We start from the raw sequence: 21318 nt of genomic DNA, 5'->3' as shown, positions 1-21318 counted from the left end.
ATGAATATTTTATATTTCTATTAAACATCTTTTGTACGATTTATGAATAAATAAAAATTATTTATATTAACTAAAATATTAATTTATATCTAATTTACTATAAAATTTGCTATTTCACTTCTTCCTAAGATCATTTACAAGACTCTCTTCTTGAATGGATACAGGTAGAAAGGATATGTTGGACCGAACGGTACTGAAACTTGAGTCTCTTTTACATCAGCTTGTATGTAAGAAGTAAGAACTGGTAAGAAACGTTTTGCTTTTAGGTTCAAATATTCAAATTTTAATTAAAGTTTCGTGTGAAAGAGACTTTAATATACAATACCGATTGGACGCAGTAAAGTAGGGATCACACTTGCTTGACTAGTTATTGGACGCTAGGAACGTCATTTCGGCTCGTTCCGCCGAATATAATAGAGTACAGTATCTCATAACCTTTTATTGGTCTAAATTATTATTTCATACTACTATTGAGATTCATGTAAAATATCTTTATGTAATTATTTTAAGTAGTACTCAATCTCTTCACCTAACATGGAAAACATTCGTTAAATTCAAATTTTTGAAATTAAATACTTTCTGTTAGAAAGAATCGATAATACGAAAGATAAACCAATAGTATGTAAGTAAGTATGTATGAACCAAGGTATGCATTCTTTTCGTTTGGTATATTCTGGTATATTCAGTACTTATGAGCGGCATGCGGTTAGAGTAGGGATGAAAATATACAAGAATTTTGTTTCGGGCATTGTACGTTAATGAATATATTGACATATGTTTAATACTTTTAAATTTCAAAACAACTACAAAATCTTCAATTAATTGTGACACTATTAAACACACTAACCAGTCGTTATTAACAATATATTCACGTTTAATCACTTACATTATAGGTTCGTATAATTTTCGTTTTTCTGATGTGTTTTAATTTTTTAAAGTTTTTATTAACAATTTATAAAACACATACCTCAGGTATCATTTATTTGACGTTATTGTTTATGTTAACATTATTTTTTTGCCACTGACTAATAATTTTCATTGATAAATTTAATGTACACAAACAGGTAACCAGCATGTCAGAACAATTTGTGGGTTGTACAGTTTCTGTGAAGTGTACAGAGGAAATTGGAAGTTATCAAGGACAGATAGTTGATTTAAATAAAGATGATATTATACTCTCAAAAGCTTTTCATAATGGTGTACCTAGTACTTCGCAAGTAGTTGTTTTAAGGTATTATAATTTTGTTGTTTTTCTAACAATAATAAGTTATCAGATGCAAACATAAAATTAATGAAAATAAAAATTACTCTTGTATTTTCAGTACAAAGGATATATTAAATGTAGAATTCATATCCATCAATGAAACATCGAACACAAATGATATTAATCAAACACAAAATAAAGTAACTGTAAAGAGACCTATTGCTAAAAGAGCTGGAAGGTCGTTCTCAGAAAGTGTTCCCTCTTCTGTTCAATCTACATCCTCTCAGACACAGACTAATTTTATTAAAAAACCAGATAATAATGCTCAACCTATTACAGAACAGCCTGCGAATGGGAAAGTTCCATTAGGTATAATATTGAAGACAGAATCTTTTTACATTTAGGCAATTAGTAAGCAATTTTAATAACAGTTTATTTTTATCAGCTGAATCTGCTAATAAACCAATACAAAAAAGATTGAGCCATAGACAAAGGGCTCTGGAAAGGGATGAACACACATTTGGTACACCGATCGATCAGTCTTTAAGTCAAGATTTTGATTTTGAAAAGAATTTAGCATTATTTAATAAAGAGGTTTGTTTTTCAATATTAAAAGCTATCATAAAAATGATAGTTTTTAAAAAAATGTTATTAAATGCTTTTTACAGGCTGTATGGCAAGAAATAAATTCTTTGAAGCCTGATATTGTTAGGCAATCGGAAAATAATAGGGGAAGATATCGGCACGATGAAAATGTTATCGTTGCCGAACCCACAGTTTTTAGACAGATAACGGTACCTAGTGCTGGAGAAAAGGAATATGTAACAGACAATGGTTTAATAATTCCTAGTATAACGCTTAATCTTCACCGTCAATTAATAGGAGCAGCCGATCGGCTTGGAATTAGTTGGGAACGTAGAGTATGTAAAATGCATTAAAAAATAAGAAAATAAATATATATACATATACTCAGATAAATATAATTAATCTGTTTAAATAGGTCGAACTTTTTGGTCGTGCGGGTGCAGAAATAATATTACAGCTATTAGGTGGAAGTCATCGACTAAATCCGAATAACGCACATCAGTGGCCAACGGTTGTTGCACTGTGCGGACCTCATCGGTCTGGCGCGGCAGGTGTTAACTGTGCTAGACAATTATCTAGTCACGGTGTTAAAACAATCGTGTTTGTAGAAAATTCAGAAGATATTTTTCTTTTGCAAGAACTATCCCTGTACAAACTGACAGGTAATAAGGTAGAAACAAAAGTTAAAAATTTACCGGCAGTGGTGGATTTGATACTCGTAGCACTTTGTGATGAAAATTCTCCTAAAATGATTACACCTATAGCGAGGTGGGCAAATAGTAACAGAGCGCCTATTTTAGCTATCGAACCTCCGGCTACAGGTACACCTGGTATACTTAGCAAATTTAGTTTACTTGGTGGACTACCATTGTCTCATAGCGTCGACAATGGCAGACTATATTTATGTAATCTTGCACTGCCAAACAAAGTATATGCAGATGTTGGTATAACGTATAGGTCTCCTTTTGGACCAAAGTTTGTCATTCCTTTGCATTCCAATATTTCGTAGCAAATTTATTAAGTTAGCGATCATTTTAATAAAGTACTTTACTTTAATCTGATATTACTTTAATGCCTTGCGTATGCTATTATATCGCGAAAGCATTATCCGGATTTATTTAATAAAAATCATACACAACAGCATTTAATGTTATATAGTTCAGGTTTAGTTTGTACATAGACTGTTGTAATTTAATGTGCAAAGTCACATACAATTGTTCATTTAAATATATAAGTATACAATGTATACAAAATGATCGGGTTAAAAAGGGTAAATATACAGTGTTTGGTTTTGTAAATTACATGAAAAATGGAATGATTTTAAAGCAAATTATTTGAAGTAAAATTAACTAATACAGAAATCTTTGAACATTATAAATTGTCGAAATTGAATACTGTATGTGCTTGGTACATTTCAGTAAGTATACAGTTTCTTAGTACAATACAAATATAATATTTTGCTCATGAATAATCATAATAGATACGTTCAAAATATATAACACGTGAACGATATTATTCACTGTTTATACTAAAAGCAAACAGATCACCAACTGAATGATGGAAATTAAATTTCTTTTATATCAGATCTTGAATGCTAAAATTCTATAAAATAATTTTACAGTGGACAAAAGTTTACTATAAGAGATAATTATATTTTTTCATAAATTGTGATATATTAACATAACGAGTTTGTAAAATGATTCTTTATAAATTATCTGTCATCTGAATGAACATAACTCCAGTCCATAAATACAAGAAAAATATACGTAAAGATTTATTACATTATTCGGGGCACAAAATAAATCGTGATCATTGCAGATTTTTACTTGTTTTTACGCCTAAAATATTCAGAGCATTTCATTTTTTTTTTGTCTTTGTAATGTTCGTCATAATTTATAAATTGAACAAATGTTTTTATTGAAACGATGTAAATCTAATTGCATGTTTTATTATACCTTGTGCCAGGTTTTACTGAATAATGTACGAATCATGGTACTATCTTTGAAATTATTAGTTACAACAAATATTTGTACAAGGTTTATTTTAGTTATAGATAGCTTAAGTTATTTATATTTTATATGTAAATATATATTTATATATTGTGGAAATTAATCTTAAACGTTTGATTATGATAAATTTTATGAATATTACTGTAATTTTTCAAGAGTTTTTCAGATGGATAAATATAATTATGCTTAAAAATATAATGTAAAAATGAATACAATATTGTGTTAATTACACATTGATTAAATCTAAATTCAATAGCGAAGTTAAAAGTAAAATTAGACGAATAATATGTATTTATTTTAATTTTTGCAATTGGAGATTGTTCAGATTATTACAGTAATTCAATAATTGAAATAATACAATTTTAGCAAAGTAATACATTGCAATTACAGCACAGAATCACAATTAAATAATGAATCGACTATGTCGTAGTTAAAGACATTCTGTATATTTATTGTCAAGTTTCATAAATGCAGTGCAAACCAGCAGACATAAATTCATTACAAAAATACTTCATTACTACAGTCCAGCTCGAATTAAATATATGTATTAATTTTTGTATAATTTATAATCATTTTAATCTATAAAAATTGTACTATCCCAGTTTTACCAAGTATAACAATGCTACAATTTTTTTTATAGTGTAATTGCTTAACTACATATATTTTAATCTAGGAAAATATTCCAAGATTATTTACTTTTTCAAATTAAAATTCACATAAGTTTTTGTACATGGTTAATAATAATTAATAAGTAGTTATATATATTTTTTTTAAATAAAACAAGAGCTGAACCATCATACAATATTTGTGCTAAAAAATATTTTGTTTCCACAATTCTAAATTGTTGACATTTAGTGGTACATATACTGTGAAAACAAAATTACCAATTAATTAAAAATTTTTAAATAGTTTTACTAAACATATGGTGGAGACAAGCTAAGGCCCGATCAACTCTATTTTTTTGTTACTTATCAGTCATAACGTCCATTTAACTATTACAGATTTTTAATACCTAACATAGATGACTATTAATTATACATATAATCGATCATTATGATTATTTCATTAAAAAATAATTCATACATATAATATTTACAATTCATAACATATCAGTCGTTTCTGAAGAAACAGTAACACGTTATATGAGATTTAATTACCTCTTAAATATCGCCTAAATATGCACCTAACTGAAATACCTAATGGCTCTAGTTGAACTTGTAACTGAAAATTGACCTCTGGTTAATTAAGGTATTTTTCTCCTCTACATTCATTACGATTTTTTATTATATAATGCATCTAAAAAAATATAATTACTACATTCATTTAGTGAAGTTTATATATTTGTTTCTAAGTATAACTTTATTTATTATAAATTTTCCTATTTGAAAAATTAAAAATTATCGTATGTTTTTAGTGCCTAAGAAGCAATGAGGACAATACATGTCAGTAGTACCCTATGACAATTATAAGAATTTCTTCACGTATTTAGCCTCAGTCAATGTTATCACTTAAAAGTACATTGTATATTTTTGTATAATCGTTAAACTGAACGTTTCTGTCACAGTTTGTAATTTTCTTAACTGTGCGTGGATAAAAATTCAAAAATACATGGATATAAATGTTCATGATAAATTAAAGTACTGCATATAAAATATGTATTAAGTAATTGATAGGAAACTATTATAGTTAAATGACAAATTTCATAATTTGTATCAGTAGTAGTGCCTTTCAATAAGTTAAGTATCCACAGTCATTGTAGTATTTGAAGAAAAACTTCTTAGAAGTGGTACATAAGCACAATAGCACGAATTCATGCAATTTGTTAGAAATTACTGGAACGCTTCCATTTCCATTTCTCTGTGATTTTTAATTTTAACTGCATATATATATCTCTTCTCAAGATTACTTCGATTGTAATCATTTATATTTTACATCGTACCAGTTATCAAAAAACAATTCTCATGATAATTACACTATACCTTATACATCTTTGTAAAAAAATACGCCAGCGATTCCTGGCTTTTGTCGCGTATTCCTAGGATGCTGCTGTTGGAGCATTAGCAGCGGGTGGCATAGCGTTTGCCTGTTTTGCTCGTCTACGTTTATTTAATAACGCATTATTTGTGTGATCCAATTGTTTCAAATTAGCCGTATCATAATCTACACGCATCGTGGCTAAAGACCGTGTCATTTCTTCTTGAACTTCCGGCCAAAGTTCTTCACCCTCCCGAAGCACGCGTCCGGTATGTAAAGGCGTAGCTGGTACTTCGGTATATTGCTATGTAACAAAAGTGATATATTTTATATTTATAAGAAAAGTACATAGATTTATCAAATGTATCAAAATATGATTCTTACAGCGATCCATTTGTTGCGCATAACTTCGTCGATCTGTAGTCTTTGAGCGGGATCCGTACACAACATACCCTTAATAAGATTTTTTGCCTCAGAGCTAACATTTGACCATTCAGGAGCTGGAAAATCATACTGACCTAGCCGAATTCTCTTTTTCATTCCTGGTGAAATTGCTAAACCATGGTTACTATAGAAAGGTGGAAAGCCGCACAATCTGAAATATTAATATTATTCATTATGTGAGTATATAACAACAGTTATTTAAAAATAATATTCACTTACAATATGTACATTATAACTCCGAGTGACCATATATCACAGCTTTTATCATATTTTTCAGGTCCCAAAACTTCAGGAGCTTTGGAAAAAAAAGGACATTCGTTTAATTATGTATCTCCCTTACCAAAATGATAGTAGAATTTTAAACGCAACTTACCAACATAATAGGGTGTGTAGCATGGTGTTTGTAAGGTATCCTTTGAATGCGTTTCTTTTGCAAAACCAAAATCAGTAAGTTTCAATATTCCAGTGTTATCTAAAAAATAATGTACCATATACTGTTAAACTTATGTTTTCATCTAACAATAGAAAATTAAGAAAGTGTAAAAATACATACCTGGTTTGGAATACAAAAGATTTTCTGGTTTGAGATCTCTGTGTGCAATATTCATATCGTGCAGATGTTTTACAGCAACACAAATTTCATACATTATTTGTGCTGCTTCTGCAAATAAAGAATTTGTATACTCTAGATATTTTTAATATTACAAAATTATATATTTATTTATTTTTACTACCTCTCTCTGTAAAGGCACCATCTTGCCTGTCTTGTATTCTCTCAAATAATTCTCCACCTTCCATACTAAAAATTTATTAAATATTTACAACCTCATTACCATAATGATACTTAAAAATTAAGTACATGTAGCTTACCATTCCATAACAACCAATAAACATTTATTTCCGCTATATGTGTTTTCATACACATCTTTCACTTGAACTATGTGTCTGCAATTTGACGCTCTCCAATGCAATTCAACTTCTCTACGTGCCTTTACACAGTCATACAATACCTGTAAATGAAAAGTGTATCTCATAGTAAAGAAACCTCTTGAAATATACATAGAAAAGAACTTTTCTGCCTTAATTATCTAGCTTTTAAAAATTTCGTAATTTTATGAAATTAACGTCAATCCTTGAATAAATGAAGTGACGTAATCAGTTAGGATCAAAATGAATATAAACATGAGAAACGACAACTGCATGACTTGCAATATCTACATCTTCGTACATCTACAGATAATTTTTATTTCTTTGGATGAAGAAAAAGCTTATAATACATCTAAAAACTTATAACTATGTTGTAGGTATGTAGAGTGGTGAATGACCCAAAACCAGCTGACGTCGCGATATCGCTAAAACTTGCATTCTATAGCAGTTCGTAACCAGCATTTTTAATGTGAGGTAATGATATGAGATTGATAAGTGTAGTTTAACTGAACGACATTGGTAAGCTGTCTTGCCGCTGCAGTGTCTGTAATTCTACACCGCAGTATTTGGAAACAAAATCTCTTTGGAAAGTGTTACGGTTGTGAAATGGAAAAAAGGAAGGAAAAAAGTATCTCACAGCTGAGTAACATATTTTTAGACCACCCGATGTATTGCGCGGTCTAAAAATATGCAAATATAATTAAAACCCGGGAATCGAGCTCGAAAAAAGTGAAACCGATTTCGATTTGAAATTACCCGGAGCAACAGTGTCGATAGCAATGACGAAATAGATAAATCTCCTATAAAAATAGAATTTAGAAATAGAAATTCATTTGCTCTGAAAGGTTATCTTGTAATAGCGGACGTAACATTACAAATATCGTGTTACAATAATACTCTGCTCTCGAATGAGTTAACGAGTTTCATGTGATTTCCCACGTTAATCTGTTGCGTTACTGTTCAAATGAAAATGCATCAACGGTCATGCGCAATAAATAATCGACAATTCGTGATAATGAGATTAGCGTTTAACAATGTTACGTGGCATGTACAAACGTGGATATACGTGGATTAATATTGATGGCCAGCTAGATGAGATTATTTCTATCATCCCACGCTGCAATATTTAAACGCGGAAAAAGAAGCGCATGGCGCATGCGCGGTAACTGAAAATACAACTTTTGTAATTCGAATTAAAATAACGTATTATTAATTATAATTAAAATATTAATAATAATAATAGTAATGACAAAATATTATTTTTCAATATTTTTGCACAAAACTGCAACGAGTGCAAAAATATTTACGAAGGAACGAAATCCGGTCAATATTTCCATCGTCTACTTCCTGTTATTGGGATTTCATTGCCGGATCACAAAAATATACGAAACGTGTACAAAAAATCAAGAAAGAAATAAGTGACAGTTTTATTGATTGATTGTTTGATAGTATTAGTTAATCAATCAACAGACGTAAATTCATAACAAGAAGTTAGGTTGAAAACCAGTGGACTGTGACGTTGGCAGACATTGACTTTTTTGCAACTACGTAAAGGTGTGCGGAAATATGATTCGATAACTTTCTCCTGAAGTATGCCTCGAGGTACTTTTTTTTTGATTCACTACTGATCTATGGACTTTATACATAATTGGGTATACTACTCACTACTACTATCCGTTATTTCTTCTCTTTTGAAAGTAAATTTTTTTTCCTCTTAATGGCGGAACGTTGCGGTTTCTGGTTTCAGAATTGCAACTGTGATGCTACATTCTCAAGGACTATGTTGAAAGAACAATGCATTGAATAAATTTTCACTGTAAAATACAAATGTAAGATATTGCATTGTTGCATCGGAAGTACCTGAAGGTCGCCACAGGGCCGGCCCTGGGTCGCCATAACAACAATTTAGTTTCATTGATTTATGTGGCTTAATTCCAACAATGAAATCTCTTACAGTTGTCATTGCGTAAAATTACTATATTGACTAATTTAACGACTCTTAGCGAATTTAAAATAGTTTGGTTGACATATAATTTAATCCTTACAGACTGGTGATTAGGAAGCTATTAATTCTTCAACCCTGAATTACCGACAGAGCGGCATCTTTGCAGGTATTGACCATTTTAATGTTAGCAAGCATGAGATCATCAATACTATACAAATGACATATTTTCGTTGAAGCTTATCAAGTACTTCTATTTTTGTCCATTTAGTCAGATGTGCCTCCTCTCCACTCTACTTGTTTACTTTTTTTATATAAGATGGAAGTATAAATCATTACTGGATAAACAAGCTAAGTAGATTTGAAGTAGCTTTAAAACCCTGCTAAGAAACAATTAAAAAAAATGAAATTACAATAAAAAGAATAACTTCCGAAACATGTAGGCACGTGTTTATGCGCGGGACACTACATGATTTTCATAATCGGTCATTGACATTTTATTTATCTACCTCTTTGATCATATTTTTTTGCAATATATTAATAAAATTATTCATAAAGTGTTATTATAATAATACATGTGTCTGTACACGTTTGTACACAAATTACTTACAGAAGTAACAACACTCTAGTGAAATTTTTCCACAAAAATGCCGGTGCAAGATCGATAAATTAAAGAAAAACAGAAATACGAAAAACCCCGAAATTTTTTCAAGGTGATACAGAGAGAAAATAAAAGGCAAATCAGTTTCCAGTGATACACCGCATGGTCAGAATGGTCGAATGGGAAATCACCGGGTATAAATAGAGGATGACTCGCAGTCTGGACTCGCTTGGACATCGTTAGTCGATGATCATACTTCGCCACGCCAAGTAGGTATCGATACATTGCGGATCGATGATCCTCTAATTACGCGTTGGTATGGACATTTAACATCAGATATCGGGAATTCATCCTTGGAGCATTGTTCTGCCGTTCCAAATATAGCCAAGGATAGACGTGTCGCGTTACACTTAAACGTGTAATACCTACGTACTTTCTGATAAGAGCGTTTTATACCTCCATAAAATATGGCGCTACGTACATACATTAAACACGCGTAACACATTTGGTTGCTATCTACACCTGTCGAACAATCCGTTCGTTTTGTAATCATACGTTCGAACATGATGGTTTACTATTCGTGCGTGAAATTGTAATTAAGTTCTACGTAATACCGATCCATAATGAAAGAGGAAATAATAGTTAATTCAATGAGGCTTGTCTCATCGCATAACCGTGGTGTTTTAATATAAGCACTGTTGTAGTTTTCCATCGAAAGAGGAAAATGAAGGAATTAATTGTTTCCATAGTTTGAAATATTTCAAAATTGTATTAGCGAAACTAGGGACCGATTCTGTGAAAAAAAAAAAAGAAGGAACCATTATCTCACCTTAAGTGCATACTTTTCCCTTGTATTTTTGTCATAACATTGAACAACTTTGCCGTTTATTCCAAGTCCAAGTACGTGATTACTGATCTCGTAGTCGTCGATGATCGGTGTAACTTTTGGTACACGGGTGTCGCATCTCGTAAGCGGATGTTCCATGGTCTTCCGTTTCGTTTCCACGGCCGAAACTTCTTTCTCCTTGGTCGTTGCCTCGATCTCGGTATCCGCGGCTCGTTTCCGTTTCCCTTTCTTATTATCCTCGTGGTCTTCGCCGACGGGCCCCTTGCACTTTCTAAAATAATTAATCGTCAGTCATATTTTATGATATTCTCTCTCTTACCATAGGTATAGAACCGTCGATACCCACAATATAAATAATATTCGGAATAAACTGAAACACTTCATGAGAAATCCGGAAAATTACAACTGTACGATTGATAAGGAAAACTTTAGAATGATAGTATAGTTCGTGCTGACACTTCTGAGTACGCACGACGAGTGACATCAGTATAGGTAAAAAATCATTGGCGAACGAAAAGTGTGTATTATCACTTGTAAGAAACAGCGCTTTATCTCGAGACTTACCGGCGAGACAGGGTTTAAAAAATATACCTATTACTCAATTCACACGATTGAATTAATAATGCTCGCACGTAGAAATTTCATAAATTTTTAATAATGCAAAAAATGATAAATTTTTATTCTCTATTTAAAAGTATGAAATTAGTAAAACAATGAAAATTAAAGCTCTATTTCGGGGGTCCGAAGTGGGCCCCTTCACGTATATGACATAAAGAAAAAAGTACCTCAAATAAAATTTATAAAATTAACATTAAAGCCTGTATAAGTAATTTAGATTTGCATTTACATTGATTAATATTAAAATCGTTTTATGGGGGCCCTGGACCCTGGGGGGCCCAAGGCGGCCGCCTAGTCTGTCTAGGCCCAGGGCCGGCCCTGATATTTACAAAAATTGTTTTTAATTAGTTGCTTGCTACAATCAAATCAGATTATTTCACTCTGCACGATAATCGATAGGAATTATTTCGTCGAATTATATAAAATAATAATAGCAGACACACACAAACGCGAATATTGGTATGTGTCGGTACACCTTTGCGTATTACACAACCAGTTTTAATCGATTGCAATGAACCTATAGCACACAGTGGTTCCACGCTTGCGATTGGCGCATTTTAAAATTTATCAGTACAATTTCCAATCGAACATATACAGCCGTCGCGGTGTTTGCGAATGAGATAAAAAAACAATGGAAACGATTGATGAGAGAGAGAGAAAAAAAAACCAACAGCATTAAAACTCAATCGTTAAAATTCAGCGCAAATTATATTTCAAGAATGCGAGTTTTAATGAACGCGCAATTGCTCTGATTGTAACGACAAAAATGTACGACGGGTAATGATGTATATAAAAAAGGAGAAAATAAAATATGACAGAGACCTCCAAAATGTCCACTTGGTTGCCGATTTCGGCATTTGCGTAGCTTTCTAAGTTTTCAAAAGTTCGAATCGAATCGTTGAACGAGGATAAAGAGCATCGCCTTCCAGGAAAGTCGAAACTCCAAAGAATTCTCAGAGTGAAGAGAACACAGCCAGTAGCGGGGTTGTTAGAGCTAAACCGTGAGCTCCGCGTCGTCGAATAAAATAAGAATTTTTTTTTTTCGAATTGTAACTCAAAACTCGATATCCAAAGGATAATCACGGAGGGGAGAGATGCCAGCTGAAAACTGAAGACAAAAACTAATGAAACTCATCTTTAATAATGACAGAGATGATTTTCAGTGACAAGAAGCGTGCAAAAAAGCCATTTTAGTTCAAAAAAAAAAAAAAAGAAGCATTTTTATGTAAGGGTACACGTGGATGGCTCGACACTTCTAATGAGATGGAATTGCATTTCTGTTACGCAAGTAACGCAACAAAAATCTCGTTAAATTGCCAGGATAAACACAATGATGGAGGAACAGAACACAAAGTGACTCGTCAAAGATCTATTTGCATAAACTCGTATTCACCGCCAAATTCGCCATCTATATTTTATCATAATTTACAAAATACTTGGACGATTCACTTAAAATAGCGATTGCAGCATATGAAGTGAACAAAAAAAGATAGCGCGTTAAAGAACAGGCACACTGAAATAATTGATGAACCAATAAAATTAACCTTTAGCATGATTATGCAGTAATATAGCGTACCTGGTGACGCTCACTCCTTCGAAAACAACTTCCCGCCACAGAATAACACAATTGCAATAAAGAACACCACTGTTACAATATATTATTTTTTCACTATTATGAAAACACTCGGTGACTTTTAAGAATAATATTTGTTACGGTACGTCATAACACTGGTTCACAATATTTACACAAAAATATGTTTAAAAATGTTCACAAGTATCGACATATATTTTTAGTTAATTTATTATTCTTTTTGTGCTTCTGTTAAAACAACAGCCAAGAAGAAAAATTCTTCGGAGGTGTGTCACCCACGTTCCAAACGATCGAACGGATTGGAATACCTGGTCTACCTGTCGTGGAATAGCCGGTTTTACGCGAGTGTTGAAATATTTGATAGTGTCGTTGGAAAGTGACGTTTTCGTTACGAGAAACTCGATCATAAAACACTTAACCAAACACGAGATTTTCCATGACCATACTTTCCGTCCATTCGACCGATCGCTACTGAACCCAAGTCCGCTCAGCGACTCTGACTTTCGTACGAAAAACCAATTCACAAACACCAGCGGATAAAGCGGCTATGGCGGCAAAGCGCCTCTACAAGCAATCTTAGGATATGACTCACTCTGCAGGGGCGACTCTATGCTACAACTTTTAGGGTTCTTGCATAAGTATTGCGCCCCACTTTTCTAAATAGTTAGTGGTGGCTGGTCTACAGGGCCGGCCCTGAGATTTTGGGGGTCGGAGGCGAGCTCCGAAAAAGGGCCCCTTCACACATATGACATATAACAGGACCGGCCCTGCTGATCTATAAGAGTTGTAGGGCTGTCGCCCCCCAGTGCAGACTCGCCACTATTAATTTTATGTTTGATATAGGGGAAAAGAAGATACACCATTATTATATGCTAATTATTTATTTATTTTGTTTAATTATACGTTATACCACAATTAAACATGTATGTACATACTCTTTGATAATAATAAAACTGAAGCGGCAACAATCTTCAGGTATCTTGCATATTCTGACTTACAAAATTATTATATTTAATATAAATATCTTTCATACAGGCACGTTTTATATTTACACGTAGTTTCATTTCTTTTCAAGTCAAATATGATTTTTAATTGTATTGTCCGTTAAGCATATTATACATAATAGTTGTATCACATAGAATATATAAATTTCAAAAGATATTTTTCATTTATAATTTGTCATTGATACATCATACATAACATGTGATGCAGTGGATAACAAGTTCCTTTCTAAAGTACAAATAACATCTCTTGTAATGATGCAGAACAAAATATTGTTGTTAATTTGATCCACCACTGCCATTTTGTGAACATAAAATTGGAGTTACTTTTAATTAAAATATTACATACATATTTACTATAAATTGTATCAAATTCTAGTCAATAAGTATAATATACATGAATATCTGTAGAAAAAGATGTATTGTGGTTTAATCTTTGGATTAACAAATTAGAAAGGATACTTATTTTTAATTATATATTAAACACTGTTCAGAATATTCTACACGCTTACTAATCATGAAAATGTTTATGGAAATCTCGTAACTAGCAAAATTGATTTTTTTAAGAACATTAACAATCGTGACGAGTTTAAAAATATTCAACGATTTCTTTCAGTATATTTTCACAAAAAAATATCAATACTTTAAACATTAGTAATGATGCTAAATACACAAGATTATTAACTTCACCTAAAAATACTAACGTTATTTACCTCTTTCATAATCATCAAACAAATACAAATAATATATGTACTTATCATTAATATTAGATTAATATAGTTACAATTAGCAGTAAGATATAAAATGTACATCATTTCTTTAAGTAAACACATATACATTTATTTTTTAATCTGATAAGTATTCCTGCATTTCATAAAAAATATACTATTATTGTCGTTTTTTTTTGTTTTTTTTTTTCAAGTAAATAATACTTAATAATACATTTATAGTAGAGTTAATTCATTAGTTCGTCTCTCATTAAAAATAAATTATGATTAATGGTTGTTTCTGCTTTTGAATGTTGCATCAATTATACTATTGCACATCCTACTCTTTTACGATAAAGATTCAATACCATTTATTTTTTATCTACAATAAAGCACAGCCTAGAAATACATCATTTATCGTGATTAATTTCTAGGAGAAATAAGGAAAACATGTACATGTTTTGACTTATTTGTAGTAAAGTTATGAAATTATTAAGAAATAGTTTCAATTACAACAAAATCGCGATTTGTTTGTACTAATACTTATGTAAAGTTAATATTCTTTTTTTTTTACATTAAATCATTTATATTTTCTTTAAACGTATACTTCAGTTTTGATTCGTATCAAAACTAAGTGATAATTTTCTTCTCTGACGGACGGAAAAAACAGCGACTATAAAAAAATAATAATATTTTGATTTTCATTAATCAATACTTGACTCGACTTTCTTCCTTTATCTAATAACCGAAATCATTATTGGAAAAAGTTACAAGACTGTTGCTTTCTTTTTTTCATTCAAAATCAGAATTTTCCAATACAAAATTATTCATTCAAGGGCTAAATTGCTTTTACTTGCCCTGCATGTTCTTTTTACGTTATACGTAGGTACAAAACTTTCCAAACATATATTTTCAAAATAATTTAAGTTAATAACATATAATACGTAATTAACCATGTCATTTTGTACTTCATTTTTAGAAACAAATACATATATTATTGTTAATATTACCTTCGTGCAACTTGTGGAAAGTTCTGTACAAAACGTATTGAATTTATAATAAATAAGAGAAAAAAAAACTCTGAAACATCAAAATATTGTAAACTAGATATTACATCTGATTAACAAGTTAAAATACACATCTACCCTGAGTTTTAACACCTTTAGAAAGGGGCATATAAGATTTTTACGAAAAATAAAAATTAACTTTGCCTCGTTATACTTTCTCTTATTCTCCATTGTATAAAAATATTCAAGGCATTCAACGGTAATGTATGTATATATAATGTATATATACATACATATATATCACTTTACTAGGTCACGACCTACATTGCACGGATAGTAATTGTCACCCCATATGACTTTCAGGTTCAGTTTTGTAATCTTGCATAGTAAGAATATAAGGCACAACACTAGCTACGCTTACTCTGCCGATAAGACCTGCGAAAAACAGATCTTCCAAAACTCTAGGATTAATCGAACGAAGTGGCGCGAGCCTTAAAAGAAGACGAGGTAATCTGTCCGATCCCACGCGTTGCTGTAATTCCGTCCAGGCAGCTTCTTGTAAAACTTCAACTTTCTTGCGCCAAACACCAGCCAGCACATTGTCTAATAACAAGGTATTACTTTCAACGTTAAAAATCATTGAAAAGGATATATTAATCGGTTACTTACCAGCACTGAAAAGCGTCAATGCTTTAAGGTATGCATATTCAACAGAATCCACTTGTAATTTATGTAGCGAACTAACACAATCTTGTAATCTACATATATGTTCCGTGACAGACTTTACTTTACTAGCTGTAATTTTTTCTTGCGCAATGCTAGCTTGTAAATGATTTATTATCGATGTTAGAATACTCGGAAGTGACAGAGTATATGCACACTGTGCAAGTCCTAAAGTAAAGAGCTGTCCCCAAGAACTACGTACTAACGTTGTTTGAACCTCGGATCTGTAAACATAAGTGATTATATGAAATATTCAAGCTCGTATGATCTAATATTTATATTGTTTATGCGCTTACGGTAACGCTTGAAATGCTGGAATTCCTCTTGCCCAATGAACCGACAGAAAAAGTAATCTGGCAGCACTTTCACAAATATAATGTATTGATAAGTACGCGGGTGCTGGGCTGGGAGCTCTTAACTCAAATAACGTGTGTCTTTCGGAAATTAACTGACCGGTCCATTCTTCTTCTGGTTCACTCGAACCGTTCACACTCTGCGCATATAACGAAACATGAGATATTACATCGTATTAAATAGAATTATGTAAAATAAATTGAACGCACATCTCCGATAAGTTTGGCCATGCTATCCAACGCATGTGAAATAAGTAAACGCTCTCTCGCTAATGTTAACGCATCACTGAGGTCACTATCGCTACTTTGGTCTTCCATACTCGGGCTTTCAGGTTGTTCCCAGGTTGGGGGTGTTTCGGATACCGGTTGCTGCGGTTCCGGTTTAACTCTTGGACTTCGATTTCCTACTTTTGACCCTGCCGATTCACCCAACACTGGTTTTCTCTCGTGTTGGACAGCTACAACGACAAAGCCTGATATTACTGTTACAATGTTGATACAGATTTGAAAGCTTGATTCGTTTTAATTATTAAATATAGAACTTTTGAGAGTAACGTGTATTGTGTTGATTAAACTTACAGTCACTTCGCATTCCCATCGCAAGACACTTTTGAAGTCTACAATACTGACAACGATTTCTGTGATGTTTGGTAACTTCACAACTTTTACTTCCCCTGCATTGATAACCCAACTGCTTTCGAATACTACGCTTGAAAAAACCCTTGCAACCTTCGCAACTGATCGCCCCATAGTGTCTTCCACTGGCCCTATCTCCACATACTACACATAATTCTAGAGACAATCCCAAACCTAAGGAACCGCGAACATCTCTGGCTAATTTTACCTGAAAAAATAACCAACTGTAAGTAGAATGAAATGTAAGATAAAAAATTTGTTAAAAATGTTAATTTTACCTCTACATCAACATTACTTAAATGCTCAATTCCAGAGTGTAAATGAACCATGCCTGTGTGAGGACCCAAATTACGAAAATCTCGTCCCATTTTGTGATCAACTTTATCATCGTGCACGTTATCGACATGATTATTTTGATCCCTTTCCATGTCTCTCTAAATATTATACAGGTAATCAATTAAATATGTTTTAAATATGTTTAATCTTAATTTTCATATAAATAAATATATCAAAAACCCACCATAGCGGGATGATGCGCTAAATTATATAAATTTCTTCCAATACTTTGATCTATTTTATCATCGTGTAGACTTTCACTGCGATCGTTCTGATCCACGTCCATATCCCTCTGTAATTAAAAATTGAAATTTTTTAATCGTATATTACAAACGATATTTAAAAAGAAAATGATATACACCTCAGTTTCAACATCAGCTACGTGATCCACGCCATGGTGTCGGGATAAATTACGAAAATCCATTCCTACTTTTCGTTCCTCTTCGTTTTCATTTAAATTATCGTGATCGCGTTGTTCCCTATGATCCCTGTCCATTTCTTTCTGGAAAAAGAACAAATGAAATAATTACTTAAAAATCTTTACTCATACCGGTAAGATTCGTAGTTGATAAATTTTCTAAACAATCAGTATTCGCTTGTTTAATGGAATAAAATGCGGTGGACAGAAATAACGATGAAATTTCGTCAATCGTGTTTACAAAAATGGGACAAAGGAAAGGACGCAATATTTTAAAAATACTTTTATTTATTCATATCGCCTTTCAAATAATTATTTTTAAAAAAATTCTACAATGACGAGGATACAGCTTATAACTTGAAGAGAAGAAGGATATATTTTTCTATAGCGATTGCATAACATTACACCGAGTATGATCAGGTAAATCGTGATCGTGTAGAGGCCGATTTCATCTAAGCAAACAGAATGTATCGTTTAAAGGCCTAACCATCGGGACGGTATAAAAAATGAAAACTGGAGCATTTGCCGCCCGCCCCTACCTGCTGCAACCCTTTCCCCCCCTACCATTTTAAGAAGTGAAAGAGATGGTACCGAGTTCTTCGGTTCATGGGTTGCTACGTTGTTAGGCGCATACCCATAGCCATGCTACACTGGCTGTCATAGAGCGAATGGTCCATTTCCATACGCTCGTGATCAGACTTCGTCACCGCTGTCAGTGCGGTAACACGAGAAAATGGTGCCTGTACCGTTGTTCAAAAAATAGTTAACATTCTTAGACCTTGCGTTCGTTACACATCAGTACGAACATTCTCTTTCTCAACCTTTCTAATTACGATAAACTTTCAACTCAGGAAACTATCAAATATGTTATTACGTTCAACATGAATTATTTTATATTCTTAATAAATATCTATACGCGTACGATCAATAATGCGACACATATCTAATTTCACGGAAGTGTCATACTCGGGATTCAACGTTATTCCGTTTTACAATCAAGAATTTCATGATCGTAACATGACACCTGTCGTTTTTTCTTCAAACTTAAGCCAATGACCTGTTTAGACACGTGTCACTATAAACAAATTTTTATTTAACAAATTTATAGTTTATTATTTATTGTTCATAAGCTGTATCCTTAATGGAAGTTTGTGTTATACAACAATCAGTCCATCCATCATTCAGAAGATTGATTCAATTGAAAAGATATATAAAACGCTAGATTTTGTTATTTAGATTTTTATTATCCAATGAAAATAATTAACATTTCGTGAAGTAATTTACGTTTCTCTCTCGTCGACCTTAACAAACACGTAGTGTCTTAGAAATTAAAGTTCGAGGACGGTACGCATAATACACTACCTGTTGGGTCGACCTGTATCACCGCATTTGCGTGTGTGTCGGTGGTGGCGCTCTCACGGGTCACGCACGGTTCTGAAAATATAACGTAGCCAGCCACGCGGTAATAGGCGCGGAATAATATTCACGTCTTTAGAAAAATAAATACCAACAACGAAAGGCTACGAGAAAACGGACACAGTTGCAGCACACGAAATCGTTTTTACTACGTTCGAACGGTTGTGCCATAAAAACAAGCACGTTGAAGTTTAAAGGCAACCTTGCGCAGGTGAACGCAGCCAGGCCGTTCGCTGTACTGGCAGGTTGGCAGGTCACTCTCTTGTGTACCGCCAAGACACACCGGCCAGGTGCATTCTCGCCCCGCTTGCCTGCTTTTCTACCTGAGCGAGAACATTTGCCGTGGAGGACCGCATAGTGGCCTCTCGACGAGCGTTACAGGTTATGTCACGTAATACACGCCCGCGATGACTTATCGGTTGGGACTCGAGGTCGCAACGCAGATCGAGAATAGGTCAAACACGAACGAGTTAATAGCGAAAATATACGTAGACTATCGACTACTTTTACATATCTTTGTTCCTAAGACGCGCATAGAAATAACTCATTGTAACTACTTATGGTGTACGCTATTCTTACGAATACTTATTTTACAAAAGGATTCTAATTTTCCACATAAAGATGTTATAGTACCTATGGGACATTGAACACATTTATAATAATATTTATTAAAATCTCATGATTGAAAACAAATAATATTTAACAAAGAGAAATGCTTGTTCTATTTTAACAAAAATAATTTTTACTTTTACTAACTTAAATTAGCAACTTTTAAATATATGTATATTACATTGGCTTATAACCTTTCGAATGGTCATTCCAAGTCGGCTAAAGAATTCTTGGAACGGCATCAGTGAAGAAGAATAGTCACTCTAGAGTAATTATTTCTATACGACCGGACTTCACAGGTAAAGGTCGCTCGTGGGTCCGAAGGTTACCTCCTACCTACTCGATCACCGCATCGACACAGATTTATCTCGTAATCCTACCCATCGCATTAAATTGTATTGCTAATTGCGCATCATTCTTCTTTTTTTTTTCTCAAATATTTATTGTAATTTATTTCTCAATAAAAGCGTAACTCTTTGCAGGAATTTAATGACGTCAACGCTTTTGTTTCTAAAGAGACAAGGAACAATGTTACTACTCTTTGATATTCTTTTTATATTTTTCCGCGTTCGTAATATTCATAACGTTTTTATAATAGAAATGCTTGAATATTTATTTTTAAAGATAAATATAAAATATTAACCGAATTAACTAAGGAATGTTACTACCAACAAAGTTGCGAATGTCAAAATATGATCAATCGTCACGTTAATGTTTGGTCGTCTATTTACAAATATTCTATATGAATAAAAGAAAATATTTTTTACCGTGTATTGCGCAAAGTAGTGAATGCACAGATTGTTACGATATGGGCGAGTTATCGTTCAGGATTTCATACATCGTTATCGACGAAACGGTAACAAAAACTAAAGAATTGAAAGGTAAACAAGCAATTATTACAGAGACTTACCTAAATCAGTAACAACGATGGATAATTTGAACGCACGTCATTTGGACAGATCATAGCAACAACTAGACTTCGTCAACCATCCGTGGGTTAGAGTTCATAACCTCTTCTAACCTTTACCTTTTCTTTGCCTCTTTCCCCCCCGTGCCTAACCCCACCGCTCACCTTTATACTCATTCGACATTGCATTTACCGCCATCGATGCGCGGTTGCACACAGATTGACGATTTTGAAATCTATGTTGCAGAATTTATCTGTCGCGCTAAGTTGTCGGCAAACTCGGGAACCTGTTGGAAGGAAGTACCGCCATATTGGTGAAGGAAGCTGCCATGGATCAGCAGTTTGTATTTAAATTGTTACATGGAGGAGCTTGCAGAACGATCGTAAAGGTATGAAATATATATTCTGTACAATTTAATTTCATTAGAGTATATTTGAAAGCTATAAAGCTAATAAATTAATT

General features: G+C 32.8%; 3 protein-coding genes and 1 long non-coding RNA gene across 15 annotated transcripts; 2 read left to right on the top strand and 2 right to left on the bottom strand.

The window, feature by feature from the left end:
• The first annotated feature begins 94 nt into the window (after positions 1-94).
• LOC114870969 (enhancer of mRNA-decapping protein 3) lies at positions 95-3970 on the top strand. Of its 4 annotated transcripts, none has more exons than XM_029176306.2 (6): positions 95-622; positions 1065-1231; positions 1323-1573; positions 1650-1798; positions 1873-2124; positions 2205-3970. In XM_029176306.2, exons 2-6 carry the CDS (start codon positions 1074-1076, stop codon positions 2796-2798), a joined length of 1404 nt encoding a protein of 467 aa, XP_029032139.1. In that variant the 5' UTR covers positions 95-622; positions 1065-1073; the 3' UTR covers positions 2799-3970. The 4 variants fall into 4 exon arrangements, with proteins under 4 accessions (XP_029032139.1, XP_029032138.1, XP_029032137.1 ...); XM_029176305.2 differs by having other exon boundaries at positions 95-626; XM_029176304.2 differs by having other exon boundaries at positions 95-646.
• A 101-nt stretch (positions 3971-4071) lies between these two features.
• LOC114870970 (MAP kinase-activated protein kinase 2) lies at positions 4072-13232 on the bottom strand. Of its 2 annotated transcripts, XM_029176308.2 has the most exons (10): positions 12728-13232; positions 11974-12259; positions 10516-10804; positions 7087-7226; positions 6951-7015; positions 6770-6877; positions 6590-6688; positions 6436-6511; positions 6157-6367; positions 4072-6076 (listed from the first exon to the last, which is right to left on the bottom strand). In XM_029176308.2, the coding sequence occupies exons 2-10, from the start codon at positions 12006-12008 to the stop codon at positions 5834-5836; spliced, it is 1266 nt and encodes a 421-aa protein (XP_029032141.1). In that variant the 5' UTR covers positions 12009-12259; positions 12728-13232; the 3' UTR covers positions 4072-5833. The 2 variants fall into 2 exon arrangements, with proteins under 2 accessions (XP_029032141.1, XP_029032140.1); XM_029176307.2 differs by lacking the exons at positions 11974-12259; positions 12728-13232 and adding an exon at positions 10880-10972.
• LOC114870975 lies at positions 8318-10947 on the top strand. 2 transcript variants are annotated; one of them, XR_003788452.2, is made up of 4 exons: positions 8403-8745; positions 9191-9254; positions 9357-9955; positions 10858-10947. It is a non-coding gene; the product is annotated as an uncharacterized LOC114870975 (long non-coding RNA). The 2 variants fall into 2 exon arrangements; XR_003788451.2 differs by lacking the exon at positions 10858-10947 and having other exon boundaries at positions 8318-8745; positions 9357-10509.
• A 1405-nt stretch (positions 13233-14637) lies between the features above and the next one.
• On the bottom strand, positions 14638-21085 carry LOC114870965 (nuclear receptor subfamily 2 group C member 1-like). Of its 7 annotated transcripts, none has more exons than XM_029176291.2 (10): positions 19431-20001; positions 19286-19357; positions 17867-18007; positions 17690-17797; positions 17448-17603; positions 17113-17377; positions 16744-17006; positions 16477-16673; positions 16127-16404; positions 14638-16060 (listed from the first exon to the last, which is right to left on the bottom strand). In XM_029176291.2, exons 3-10 carry the CDS (start codon positions 17999-18001, stop codon positions 15801-15803), a joined length of 1662 nt encoding a protein of 553 aa, XP_029032124.2. In that variant the 5' UTR covers positions 18002-18007; positions 19286-19357; positions 19431-20001; the 3' UTR covers positions 14638-15800. The 7 variants fall into 7 exon arrangements, with proteins under 7 accessions (XP_029032124.2, XP_029032125.2, XP_029032123.2 ...); XM_029176292.2 differs by having other exon boundaries at positions 19435-20001; XM_029176290.2 differs by lacking the exons at positions 19286-19357; positions 19431-20001 and adding an exon at positions 20859-21085.
• Between the last annotated feature and the right edge of the window lie 233 nt (positions 21086-21318).

The sequence above is a fragment of the Osmia bicornis genome, chromosome 1, assembly GCF_907164935.1.
Source record: "Osmia bicornis bicornis chromosome 1, iOsmBic2.1, whole genome shotgun sequence".
Classification (NCBI taxonomy): domain Eukaryota; kingdom Metazoa; phylum Arthropoda; class Insecta; order Hymenoptera; family Megachilidae; genus Osmia; species Osmia bicornis.
Note: the sequence above shows the minus strand (reverse complement) of the source record. Positions and strands in the feature narration are given on the sequence as shown.